Source organism: Bufo gargarizans, chromosome 4 (genome assembly GCF_014858855.1).
Source record: "Bufo gargarizans isolate SCDJY-AF-19 chromosome 4, ASM1485885v1, whole genome shotgun sequence".
Classification (NCBI taxonomy): Eukaryota; Metazoa; Chordata; class Amphibia; order Anura; family Bufonidae; genus Bufo; species Bufo gargarizans.
In genome coordinates this window covers 16,439,230-16,453,234 of record NC_058083.1, presented here as the reverse complement: position 1 = coordinate 16,453,234, position 14,005 = coordinate 16,439,230, and the positions used below count along the sequence as shown (strand labels likewise).

Genomic DNA, 14,005 nt, shown 5'->3' with positions numbered 1-14,005 from the left:
ATCTTTAAATTAATATTTTTATTATGTATTTCACTGTTTACATTTTTTATTACTACAAAGAGACACTAAAGTGCACGTTTAAACAGTGTCTCCTTTCCATTATAGCAGTTTTTACACTGGGGTTGTGTACTTTTTGTCGGAGGTGGTTTGGTTCTGTAGTGTTAGTTTTTTTATTTTTATTTATTTACTTGCCTTTTGCATGTATGTATTCCAAATCTGAAGACTTTTAGCATTACATTATTAAGGCTTCCACATTACCCCCAGTTATATGGAGAATACAGCCTCCTGACTGCAGATCTGATCTGGGTCTGCTAACAACTAGAAGCTCCTGCAGCTACCATGCACCCGTGGATTGCTGGGGCATCATTGGCACTTCCTGAACTGTGTGCACCGAGCACAACCTATATAGCAACCCGGAAGGTGGAGACTGTAATAAACTGTGCCAACCAGCTCTCCTCTCCTGTAGATGCAGCATTTCGGTTCTGCTGACTCTGCAGAGACATTTCTAAATGCTATATTTGGACCAGCCCGACATCTATGAATGCTGGGTGGTCCACAAGGAGCAAAGATAAGGCAGTGCATAGCAAACCAGATAAATCAGTGGGTGTTCATTGAGTTGAATGAAGGTCTTTGGTCCTTCAAAGCCGAGTTGCCCAAAGCTCCCTTTAAAAATATAAAATGAAGTCCAGCTCAGAATATCCCTCTCCATCAGCTTACATGCTCTAATAAAGATATGAGAAAACCACTTTTTTTCTTGCTTGAGGCTAACAATACTAGTTCGCCAGGGGACGTGGGTCTCTGAGAAGAATTTCACACCAACTTCATTCCTCAGGTTGTTGGGAATGAATGGCTCACTCATTCCTATAGAAAAGCAGCTGTTCTGCTCTAGCTGGGCGTGAGGACAGAAATACCGAGGAAGCCTCCTCTCAACGTCAGGAAAGCGGAGGGTGGCTAACATATACAGGGACATACAGAGGGACGCAGGTACCATGTGCAGACGTTAACCTTTCATCCCTGGTGTGTGCAGACAGTGCTAGAGATGCCTGCAAAATCCACAACGTATTACACCGTGATGCCACATTCATGTCAGGCGGCCGGGAATGCAAATGTCATCTGCTTGGACACAACCCTCTTGTGTTTCGGTTTTAAGACACTGGATACAGGCCAATATCTGATGACCATACAAAGTGGGGAGATTTATCAAGAATGGCAGTCCCATGCGCCAGTCTTGATCTCCTTGCAATGGCCCGAGATGTACCTCATTTAGTAAGAGGCAGATGCCTCATAATAAACTAGTCACATCTCCACCCTGCCGTGCGCCAGAAACGGAGGTCTATGTCAGCCAGTTTCTGGAGAAAGCTGTAGTTAATCTGGCGACCAGTACAAAGCCCACCCCCTCTATATAAGATCCACCGTCTTTTCTCACCACTTTGGAAAAGTGACGAGAAGCTCAAAAAGTCGCAAATTATTGTGCAAATATGGAGTGCTACGTAAATTGCGACTTTTTTTAAGCCACAGTAGTGGCGTGAATAGCTTAATAAAAGCCCCCCAGTATAAACATGCTTATCTGCGGCTTCTGGAGCCAGTCATGGTGAAGATACTGATACAGATGGTGATTTGCATCCACACAAGTTTTCCATGACACCACTGCACCCGACAGAAGTCAGAAGGGGGCACGCTGTCATCAGAATCTCTCAATAGGACAGCCTCAGGCTAGCTCTGTAACCTTACGTGAATTCAGTCAAAAAAATGAAAATGGTAAATGTCACGGAAGGTGTACAGGAAACAAGACAATGCAAAATGAATATATGACTCACTGGATCCAAAACTAAGGAACAAAAAGGGAGACCCCTGCATCAGACCTGGCTCTCTCCCTTATTGCTCAGCCTATGCGATAATCCCAATGGTGGATGATCGCATATCCACGTACCTCGACTATATAACACCTGAACACCCTACAATAGTGAAGGGACACGACCACCGGCTCCCTACACTAGACACGGAGGGAGTCAGGGTCACCTGGGATCCAGCAAACAGAAAACCACAAATGAATGTACAACACTTAACTTGTAGAAGACTGGGAAATAGGATCAGCATGCACACACACTCCAGGAAGCTGTATAAACCGCACACTAATGCATTATGGGGAGGAATTTAAAGGGATGCAATCAGTCCAACTACATGACAGCTGAGAGAGGCTAACGAGATGAGGAACTGAAAACCAAAAACAAAGAAAACTCAAGGAGGAGGTTCTGAAAGGCTTCTGTCAGAGCTTCTCAGCTGTCTGGTTGTGACAGTACCCCTCCCTCTACGAGTGGACTCCGGACACTCAGAGCCCACCTTCTCAGGATGGGACCTATGGAAAGCCCTGATGAGACGAGTGGCCTTAATGTCCGTCACTGGGACCCACATCCTCTCCTCAGGACCATAACCCTCCCAATGAACGAGGTACTGGAGAGAACCGCGGACAAGACGAGAATCCACAATCCTAGAGACCTGAAATTCAAGATTCCCATCAACCATAATCGGAGGAGGAGGCAAAGGCGAGGGTACAATGGGTTGAACATAAGGTTTCAATAAGGACTTATGAAAAACATTATGGATCTTCCAAGTCTGAGGAAGATCAAGACGGTAGGCAACAGGATTGATGACAGACAGGATTTTGTAAGGCCCAATAAACCTAGGACCCAACTTCCAGGAGGGAACCTTCAATTTGATATTCTTGGTAGACAACCACACCAGATCACCAACATTCAGGTCCGGACCAGGCACACGTCTCTTATCTGCCACACGCTTATATCTCTCACTCATGCTCTTTAGATTATCCTGAATCTTTTGCCAAATAGATGACAAAGACGAGGAGAATCTGTCCTCATCAGGTAAACCAGAAGACCCCTCTCCCGAGAAAGTCCCAAACTGCGGATGAAACCCATATGCACCAAAAAATGGTGACTTATCAGAGGACTCCTGACGACGGTTATTTAAAGCAAACTCAGCAAGGGACAAAAAAGAACACCAATCCTCCTGATTCTCCGCCACAAAACAGCGCAGATATGTCTCCAGATTCTGATTGACGCGCTCTGTCTGGCCATTCGACTGCGGGTGGAAAGCAGAAGAGAATGACAACCGAACCCCCAAGCGAGAACAGAAAGCCTTCCAGAATCTGGAAACAAACTGCGTGCCCCTATCAGAGACTATGTCTGAAGGAATACCATGCAATTTGACAATGTGATCAATAAATGCCTGCGCCAGCGTCTTAGCATTGGGCAAGCCAGGAAAAGGGATGAAATGCACCATTTTGCTAAAACGGTCCACCACCACCAGAATCACAGTCTTCCCCGAAGGAACGAGGCAGGTCCGTTATGAAGTCCATGGACAGATGTGTCCAAGGACGGGAAGGAATGGGTAAGGGAAGGAGAGGACCTGATGGCTGTGAATGAGGGACTTTGGCACGAGCGCAAGTCTTGCAGGCTGCCACAAAACCCTCAACCGACTTACGAAGCGCAGGCCACCAGAATCTCCGAGCGATGAGATCCACTGTGGCTCTTGCCCCCGGGTGCCCAGCAAGGACCGTATCGTGGTGTTCCTTAAAAATCTTGTGTCTTAAAGCGAGAGGCACAAACAACCTCCCAGGAGGACAAAGATCAGGAGCCTCTGACTGGGCTGCCTGCACCTCTGCCTCCAATTCAGGAAAAAGAGCAGAGACCACCACACCTTCAGCCAAAATGGGACCCGGGTCTTCAAAATTCCCACCTCCCGGAAAACAACGTGACAGGGCATCTGCCTTCAGATTCTTAACCCCAGGGCGGAACGTGACAACAAAATTAAACCTTGAAAAGAACAAAGACCATCTGGCCTGTCTCGGGTTCAGACGCTTGGCTGACTCCAAGTAGGCCAGATTTTTATGGTCAGTAAACACGGTAATAGGGTGTCTGGCTCCCTCTAGCCAATGGCGCCATTCCTCAAAAGCCAACTTGATTGCCAACAATTCCCTATCTCCCACATCGTAATTTCTCTCTGCGGAGGAGTTTCTTCGAGAAAAAGGCACACGGTCGCCATTTGGCAGGAGAGGAACCCTGAGACAAGACCGCACCCACACCCACCTCAGAAGCATCAACCTCAACTATGAAGGGTAGAGAAATATCAGGTTGTATCAAGATGGGAGCGGAAGCAAAACTCTCCTTGATATTAGAAAAGGCCTTACGCGCCTCTACCGACCAGGAAGAAAAATGGACCCCCTTTCTGGTCATATCAGTGAGTGGTTTAACAATAGAGGAATAATTCAAAATAAACTTCCTGTAATAATTGGCAAAGCCTAAAAAACGCATCAGCGCCTTCTGATTCTCAGGAAGCTCCCACTCAAGCACAGCGCGGACCTTCTCGGGGTCCATGCGAAAACCAGAAGCGGAGAGAAGAAACCCCAGAAATTGAATTTCTGGAACCGCAAACACACATTTTTCCAGTTTCGCGTATAATTTATTCTCCCGCAGGATGAGCAAGACCTGACGTAAGTGTTCCTTATGAGTTTTGAAATCAGGAGAAAAAAATCAAAATGTCATCCAAATACACTAATACAAATTTTCCCATTAAATGATAAAAAATGCTGTTCACGAAATGCTGAAAAACGGCTGGGGCATTCATCAAACCAAAAGGCATAACCAAATTCTTAAAATGGCCCTCAGGGGTATTGAAGGCCGTCTTCCATTCGTCTCCTTCTCTGACCCTGACCAGGTTGTATGCCCCTCTTAGATCTAACTTGGAAAAGACTTTAGCCCCAACAACCTGGTTAAACAGGTCCGGGATCAGAGGAAGCGGATAAGGGTCACGAATAGTGATACTGTTCAGCCCCCTGAAATCCAGACAAGGTCTTAAAGAACCATCTTTTTTCTTAACAAAGAAAAAACCAGCGGCAACAGGTGACTTTGAGGGTCGTATGTGTCCTTTTCTCAGACTCTCAGAGATATAAGCACGCATAGCGACCCTTTCAGGTTGGGAGAGGTTGTATAAACGAGATTTAGGCAGCTTGGCGCCTGGGATGAGATTAATAGGGCAATCGTACTCCCTGTGCGGGGGCAAATCCTGAACTCCACTCTCAGAGAAGACATCCGAAAATTCTGAGAGAAAAGGTGGTACAGTCTTAGTAGAAACCTCAGAAACAGATGTCGTGAGGCAATTCTCTCTGCAAAAGTCACTCCAACCATTTATTTGCCTCGCTTGCCAATCAATGGTGGGGTTATGTTTAGTGAGCCAGGGTAGCCCCAACACAAGAGGAGTAGGTGATCCGCTAAGGACGAAACATGACACATCCTCAACATGAGCATCACTCACAATTAAACGAATATTGTGAACTATGCCCTTTAATGATTTCTGAGAAAGTGGAGCGGAATCAATAGCATAAACAGGAATATCCTTTCCCAAAGTGCACACCTGGAAACCATGAGTTATCGCAAAATGATTATCAATGAGATTGACAGCTGCTCCACTATCTACAAAAAATGTTCTTGCTCTCTAGCGCCACCCTGGCAGGCAGGACAAAACGGGAACTACAAGCAAACGGAAAACCTTCAATTTCCGCCTCAACCCTGCCAATAGTAACAGATGGAACATTTTTAAAAGATTTTTTCCTTTTTGTTTCTTTATTACTCCCAGAAAACTGCCTGAATCTCCTAGAGGGACAAACATTTGCCAAATGATTTATACCTCCACAACAAAAACAAACCTTCCCATGCGGGCTGAATCTTCTATTGTCAGAGGCAATCAACCCCAGCTGCATGGGCTCCTGCTCAGAAGGGGCTGACAGCGACTGAGACCCCTGCGCACAGAATGAGACCGCTGCACTGTCCTGGGACTGAGTATGACAGGAAGGAGAGATCTCTCCTCTCTCTCTAAGACGCCTGTCAATACGAACGGCCTGAGACATAGCAGAGTCCAAGGAGATAGGCCTCTCATGAAAGGCAAATGCATCTTTCAATCCCTCTGAAAGACCATGGCAAAATTGACTTCGGAGTGCAGCATCATTCCAACCAGTATCAGCTGCCCATCTCCGAAATTCTGAGCAGTATATCTCTGCGGATTGTTTACCCTGGCATAACAGACGTAGTCTAGACTCAGCCAAAGCAACACGATCTGGATCATCATATATCTGACCCAGGGCTAAAAAGAATTCATCCACTGAACGGAGGGGCCGTGCCCCCACCGGCAGCGGAAAAGCCCAGGACTGAGCGTTACCCCTGAGCAGCGATATAATGATCCCCACCCTCCGTTCCTCATCACCAGAGGAATGGGGAAGAAGGCGAAAATGGAGTTTGCAAGCCTCTCTGAAACGCACAAAATTCTCACTACCCCCGGAGAACGTATCCGGGAGCGAGATCTTGGGCTCAGAACAAACTCCATGAACGCCAGCTGAACTGGTCACTAGAAACTGAGAAAGAGTCTTACGGAGATCAGCTACCTCCAATGAAAGACCCTGGAAGCGTTCAGTCAAAAGTAAAACCGGATCCATGCTTGAGACAGTTTTGGCGGTTTATAATGTCACGGAAGGTGTACCGGAAACAAGACAATGCAAAATGAATATATGACTCACTGGATCCAAAACTAAGGAACAAAAAGGGAGACCCCTGCATCAGACCTGGCTCTCTCCCTTACTGCTCAGCCTATGCGATAATCCTAATGGTGGATGATCGCATATCCTCGTACCTCGACTATATAACACCTGAACACCCTACAATAGTGAAGGGACACGACCACCGGCTCCCTACACTAGACACGGAGGGAGTCAGGGTCACCTGGGATCCAGCAAACAGAAAATCACAAATGAATGTACAACACTTAACTTGTAGAAGACTGGGAAATAGGATCAGCATGCGCGCGCACACACACTCCCGGAAGCTGTATAAACCGCACACTAATGCATTATGGGGAGGAATTTAAAGGGATGCAATCAGTCCAACTACATGACAGCTGAGAGAGGCTAACGAGATGAGGAACTGAAAACCAAAACAAAGAAAACTCAAGGAGGAGGTTCTGAAAGGCTTCTGTCAGAGCTTCTAAGCTGTCTGGTTGTGACAGTAAAACGCAAACATGACCGTCTTCTGTGAGGTCGCTAAAAATCCGTGTTTTGTTTTAAATTTTAAATCTAAAGAGAATATTCTCTTTAAGAGATGCTTACCTGATTTATGTGCATGCAGGCATCTACCGCTGCTTTCGGCATGTTGCACTTCAAAAACGCTGCCACGGCCTGCTCACACATACCGACTGTCACAAACATGCGGGCGATGTCCTGTCCACAAACAAGTCTATTAGTAACAGTGCAGAAATAAAGAGAATTCAGCTGCCCATACACATGATCTATCATCTATTTATCTATCTCATAACTATTATCTATCTATCCATTCATCCATCTACTGCAGGAATTATCAACCTTCGGCACTCCAGCTGCTGTGAAACTACAACTCCCAGCATGCACACTTACTTGGCTGTTCCTGTAACTCCCGTACAAGTGAAAGGAGAATTCTGGGAGCTGTAGTTTTAGAACAGATGGAGTGCCGGAGGTTGCTGATCCCTGATCTGCAATATCTTCTATCTATCTATATCTATCTATCTATCTCATATCTAGCATGCGCTCAAGCGTAATGTTCAGAAGCAGCCATCTTTGATGTGGTTTGTACGCTCTTTACCACCTTTGAGAATCTCGCGATAGCGGTTGAAGCGGCGCATGCGCCATTCTCTTTTCCGGACGCCAACAGTTCCCACATTGTCCACTCTGCCCTAGGTGATTCATTCAAAGGTTTTTAACTTTTTCATTTACTTATTATGCTAAACACACCTGTTCACCTGTCACCCCTTGATTAGTAATTATGTATCTTTTGTGATTCTATACCATATTTATTGCACTATGGAATTTTTAACACTGTATTTATATTGCTGCTATATTAAAAAACACGATGATATATGTACTGTATTTGCAATATGGATGTAATTTTTATGTATTTGCACTTTATTATATGATGTATCAATTTATACCCTGTTAATCACCTGCACTATTTATAGATATAATTTTGCACATGTTACTCAGCTGGAAAAAGGCTCCATAGAGAGCTGAAACGTTGCTGATGAGTGAATAAACCATCCACTTTTTTCATTATCATCTGGAGTGCTGCCTTCTTTGCTTTACTATTCATACCTGGGACCTTGGTCGCAGGTCCCTCAGGAGGATTTTTTTTGCACCCGCACCTTCATGTGTGCTGCTTCTCTCTTTTCTTTATTGTATCTCATATCTATCTATCTATCTATCTATCTATCTATCTATCTATCTCATATCTATCTATCTATCTATCTCATATCTATCTATCTATCTAATATCTATCTCTCTCTCATAGCTATCTATCTATCTATCTGTAATGATATGATTACAACAGTGATTCTCCACCGGGGGTCCCAAGAGGATGCAGGCTGGGATGCTGTCTCCTTCCATTTTCTAGGCAATGTCCTGACAATACTGGCATCAGGTCGCTGAGTTCGGTGACATATTTAGTCTGATCTGGGGTTTGAATGGCAAGGTGTCACACTAATAGATAAGCCTCTTTATGGTTTTAAAATTCAGAAGCTAATAGCAAACCATGATTTATAGGTATTGCTTGTTTTTAGCCTTTTTTGTCTTTTGCACAGAACAGTATTAATTAGAAGGGTTCCCGAGAAATGTATTTTCATGGGGTTCCTAAATGCTGAAAAGGTACAATCATCCAGTATTATGCCTCATTCCCCTATCAGTGTTTGGTCAGTGATTTCCATCAGCCATTTTGAGCCAAAACCAGTTGCGGCTCTAAACACAGAACCGGTGCAGATCTTTCCATTACACCCTATGTGGCTCCACTCCTGGTTTTGGCTCACAATCACTGATGGAAAACACTGACCAAACACTGGCGTGTGAAGAAGGCTTTAATAGTACAATAACCTGGTATAGAATGATTTTTTTCTTAACTAGTTTCTGGTTATTGCTTCTTTTTTCATTATCACAGTATTATACCTTGAAACTCCACAACCCCCTAGATGTGTCCGTACAGAAGCTAAGCATCTGCATCGCAGGCTTTGTTAGGAGCTTCCATCAAAGAATAAGTCACATTTGATGAAAAAATAAATAGCGCTGCATGCAGTACTTGTTCCCTGGCAAAACGGTGAACACCTCAGCGGGCAGACCTGGCAGACACCATTATAAATCACTGAGGTCAGTTGGGCGCCATGGGTGTCCAGCCTGTGACACACTGGGCACTGCTACATCATTTCTGTTATAAATAGAGATGCAGATACATAAGCCAGTCCCTGAACACGATACCAAGCGTTTGGCTGAAAACAGGTGAACTCTTTTACACACCTTTCAGATAGGTCTGTCTTTCCATGGATACAGAAGAAGAAACTTACTGGAAGCAGTTTATTGTTCTCAGGCAAGGAATTGGCCAGAATCTCAAGTCCATCATAGTCCTCCAGCATGTAGTAGCATTCTGCCAGGCGTTCCTGATTTCTGCCCTGTACGTAGTACTGCACAGCATTCACCCTACATACAAAGAACACAGGTTAATGGAGAGACACCACATGCCACCATTATACAAAACTCCCAATGGATTAATGGACATTGGAGACAGCAGGTTGATCCCTACTGCACACTGGAGTAGCCAACTGTCCCCAACGTTTGCATTTGATGGAAAGGAAAGCTGTTGGATATCAATGTGCCGATCCCGTAGACGACAAGCAGCACCAGATGGTCTGGCAGCAGCTTATCCTCTTCTCCTGATGGTAGTGTGCAAAGAGGTATCTCCCAAGGAAAGAGAACCATCTCGCCAGCGCCACCTTGTGGAAATGGCTCCCTATGAGTCAAAATACAACTTTTTACCAAGCCTTGGGATTTGACAATGGAATATAGCCAAGCCAGATGTCCGTTTGTAAACTGTTTCGATATGTTTGACCCTCGTCAGTAAAGAGTAAGATTCTGGCTGGCTGAGTACAATGCTCTATGGGAAAAGAATATTACAAAACTATCTCCCGAGGGAAAAATCACATTGCACCCAACCAGCCAGTGACTACTCGGTACTAATGAAGGGCAAGCACACCAATCGATATTTGGTTTGGCTATTTTCCTTTGTCACGTCCCAAGACTTGTTAAAAAGTGAAATTTTGACTCATAGGGAGCCACTTCCACCTGGTGGCGCTAGAGAGTTGGTTATCTTTCCTTTGGCGATACCTCTTGGCATATCATTTTCCCAAGGAGCATTGCCAGTAAGTCTCCATACACTGGTGGTCTCTTTAAGCCTAAGCCTTATGAGTACACGCTCACCCAATCCAAGTGTGCAAGTGGCGTCCAGGGGAGATATCAAGTCAGAAAGTTAGGCTGACAGCTGTCTGTAGCATCATGTACTGGAGTAGTCAGAAGAAATTTCAAATACACTATTTTCATATCATACCATTTCTGTCTGTCTGCAAAGTAGTCACCAATGGCATTGTATGCTTGCTCCAGCAGAGCATCATCCGAGGCTCCGGAACCCGTCCTCAGCAGCTGCAGAACTCGGAACCAGTCTCCCAGCTTTATGCGTAGGCTGATAGCAAGGTCTCTGTAAAAGTGATTACAGCCAGGAGTTAAATGGAGATATGAATACTACAGATACTATATTAGTTACTTACATACATGATATAAAAATAGGCCGCAAAACCATGTAAGTTCCTGCAGTTTGCCACTGGTATAGACAAAAAACAAACAAAACAATTACAAAAAAATAAAAAAGCACATTAGCGTGTAGATGTTAGAAGCAGACAGGGCGTGACAAGCCTCAATATCCACCATACCTAACAGAACAGAATGTGACGTACATACAGACCCACAAATCTAAGTCTGCTTGACTAGATCCTTACAGAATGATTAGACAAGTAGACAGGTAGCGCACAGGTATGACATGCAAACAGTGGACAAGTAGTGTACAGGTATGGCATGCAAACAATAAACAAGTAGTGGACAGGTATGACATGCAAACAGTAGACAAGTAGTGAACAGATATGGCATGCAAACAATGGACAAGTAGTGCACAGATATGGCATGCAAACAATAAACAAGTAGTGGACAGGTATGACATGCAAACAATGGACAAGAAGTGGACAGGTATGACATGCAAACAGTAGACAAGAAGTGCACAGATAATGGCATGCAAACAATGGACAAGTAGTGCACAGATAATGGCAATGCAAACAGCAGGCAAGTAATGGACAGATATGGCATGCAAACAATGGACAGGATGTGGACAGATATGGCATGCAAACAATAGACAAGTAGTGCACAGGTATGGCATGCACTATATATTAGGATACATGGACATTGTAGATGTAGGGAGGTCCTCAGGGTGGTCCTCTGCTGAGAACCTCTATGAGCACGAACAGAGAGTCAATCTGTAGGACTGGCTCCAGACTCGGGCAGCTCTTGTATTACATGGATGCCCATTCATTTCAATAGCCGCCGGAGCCATATAATAGTATATTTGCCTGGTAGGGCAAGTAGTCAAATGCTTGGTTGGCCACGGCTTCCTCTGGCCAAATCAGCCATTTGACCGTGTTGCCAGGAGAGATACACAGGGCAATCGGTTGATTATCCCAGTGTCCAAACTGATGAGACAACCCAAAAAACACGCCTCTACCTTACACTTATGCAGCACGGGTAATAAAAAGCACTGCAGGACACAAAACTATAATAAACAATGGGTTAAAAAGGACCATTATGGTGTTAGGCCAGGATGCTATATGGAGGCAGAATCGGGGCAGACTGTACAGTATAAAGCTGCACTATGTCATGGAAGAGCAGAATTGCTCTATAGTACAAGACCCCTTAACACCGTAGACACATCCCATAGCAACATAAAAAGTACCGTTCAGTCAACTTCTCACCTCCTGTCCATGTCCAGATACATCCTCTCTGCTTCCTCAAACCGGCCAAAATATGCTGACACCTCGGCTTGCTTCATAGGCTCGCTCTGCAGGTTGCCCAGCCGTTTCACAAATTCTATGCCCTGGTAGTCTTTACAACGGACGAAGGCTTGTTCAGCCGTAGGAAGGTCTAGCTTCTGGAGGGCGGCTTCGGCGAGCAGGCGCCTGCGGAGGGAAAGTACAAATGGTCCATAATGAGCTATATACTAAAATACTTACATGGACAAGCTCTGTGATAAATAAAACTGCGCTGGGGCTGGGAGCGATGGGCAACTCGGCCGGTTTTGATAAAGTCAGGTCCATTGGGTTTCTCAAATTCATACAATGAGATTCTGGTCCTAGAAATGACCGATCCCGTTGGCTATCTATGGTCTAGATGAGTTTTCAATACCCCATTAACAGTGCCGTACATAGAGAAGTAAGGTCCCCATATCAAGGATCAAACCAGGCCCGGGGGGGCACCATTTGTACTTTCCCTCTGTGGGGGACACAGGACAGAAGGGTTTCCGCCTAAACCCCTTTCAATGACCCATAGGACATTTTTCCACTGCTTCATTTGCTAAAAGTTGTTCCTTTAGAGGGTAGAGTCCTGACCAAGTTTTCACCCCCAGTAGAAGAGGGGATGATCCCAACTAAGACTGGGCCCCAGCAGTTGCATGGTCTGCCGCTATAGTAGTTACGCCCCTGACCATTAACACGGCAGAGCAGGAGCCCTAATCCTGATCTTACTTCAAAGAAGCTTGGTGTAGGGGCAGGTGAGACATCCTGTAATGCTGGCAAGATACTACAGACGGGTTGCGATGTGTTCACCTTCTGTCTCCAACTTTGAGCAGTTTGCCATCCCTACTGTAAAAGTACTAGGTGTTACTGCTGCGTCCTCCCTTCTAGATTACCTGGATTATAGTGATTGTATAACTGTACATCTCCATGCTGGGCCACCATATATCAAAACTGCGGAATGGAGTTTGTTAGCTATAGAGACCAGTGATCCTGACTGCTCTGGACAACTTTTTCCTTGCAGCGATTTCAATACTGAGAGCCTTGAAGTCTCTCTAGAACGGCCTTCTTCAGCCCACTCTGCCATCACATGTGAAGAGAGGCAGGTGGCACGCCCCGCATTGCAGCTGCATAGACAACAGTGCAACGTCAAAGGAGTCTCATGGATGGGCACGTTTTCTTATGACCTGTCAGACGCTCCACTCCTAATGTAAGGCTAGGGCTACACGGTGACATGTGTCTCACCAATGTCACGCAACATTTATTGTAATGATAGTCAATGATGTTGCACTGTGACTTGCAACACGCTGCGACTGGCACAAAAAATCCATCGCAGTCGCAGCATGCCGCAGTGCGACACCATTGACAAAGAGTACAATAAATGTCACGCGACATTGGTGAGACACACGCCGCAGTGTAGTTGGACCCTTTCTGTTGCGCGACTTATTGTCACATGACACATGTCGCTGTGTAGCCCTAGCCTAAAACTTGGCCAAACATTTGCAGACATAATTAACCCCTTCCTGATGCAGCCATTTTCAGTTTTTGCAATTTAATTTTTCACTCCCTGCCTTCCCAGAGTCATAACTTTTTTATTTTTCTGTAATAGACGTAGACGTATAAGGGCTTGTTTTTGTGGGACAGGTTGTACTTTCTAATGGAACCATTTATTATTGCAACGGGAAGCTGTAAAATAAATTTAGAATACGGTGGGGTTTTATGGGTTTTGTTTTTGTGGCGTTCCCGATGCGGTAAAACTGACCTGTGGCCTTCATCTTCTGGGTCACAACAATTAAAGCGATACCGCATTTGTATAGGTTCCCTTGTGTTTAATAACTTTTTTATCGTTATGTCTACAGAGCTGTGCGAGGGCTCATTTTTTTGTGGGGCGATCTGTAGTTTTCAGGGATACCATTTTGGGGTTTGTATGACTTTTTGATCATTTGTATTCAATTTTTTAATTTGTTTATTTTTTATGGGGAAAGGGTTCAAATTTGTATTTTTTTTTTTTTTTTTTTACTTTTTCTTACTTTTTTTTTTTTAGTGACAC

The 14,005-nt window shown here is 44.8% G+C and overlaps 1 protein-coding gene across 1 annotated transcript in view; it reads right to left on the bottom strand.

Moving 5' to 3' along the window:
- The window catches only part of WDR35 (WD repeat domain 35), an 85,696-nt gene that overhangs the window by 13,449 nt on the left and 58,242 nt on the right, over positions 1 to 14,005 (bottom strand). The window contains exons 21-24 of the mRNA XM_044289620.1: positions 11,920 to 12,123; positions 10,455 to 10,601; positions 9,418 to 9,550; positions 7,169 to 7,279 (exon numbers count right to left, since the gene is read on the bottom strand). Coding sequence (XP_044145555.1) covers positions 7,169 to 7,279; positions 9,418 to 9,550; positions 10,455 to 10,601; positions 11,920 to 12,123 — 595 coding nt within the window. The remainder of the gene's footprint in view (positions 1 to 7,168; positions 7,280 to 9,417; positions 9,551 to 10,454; positions 10,602 to 11,919; positions 12,124 to 14,005) is intronic.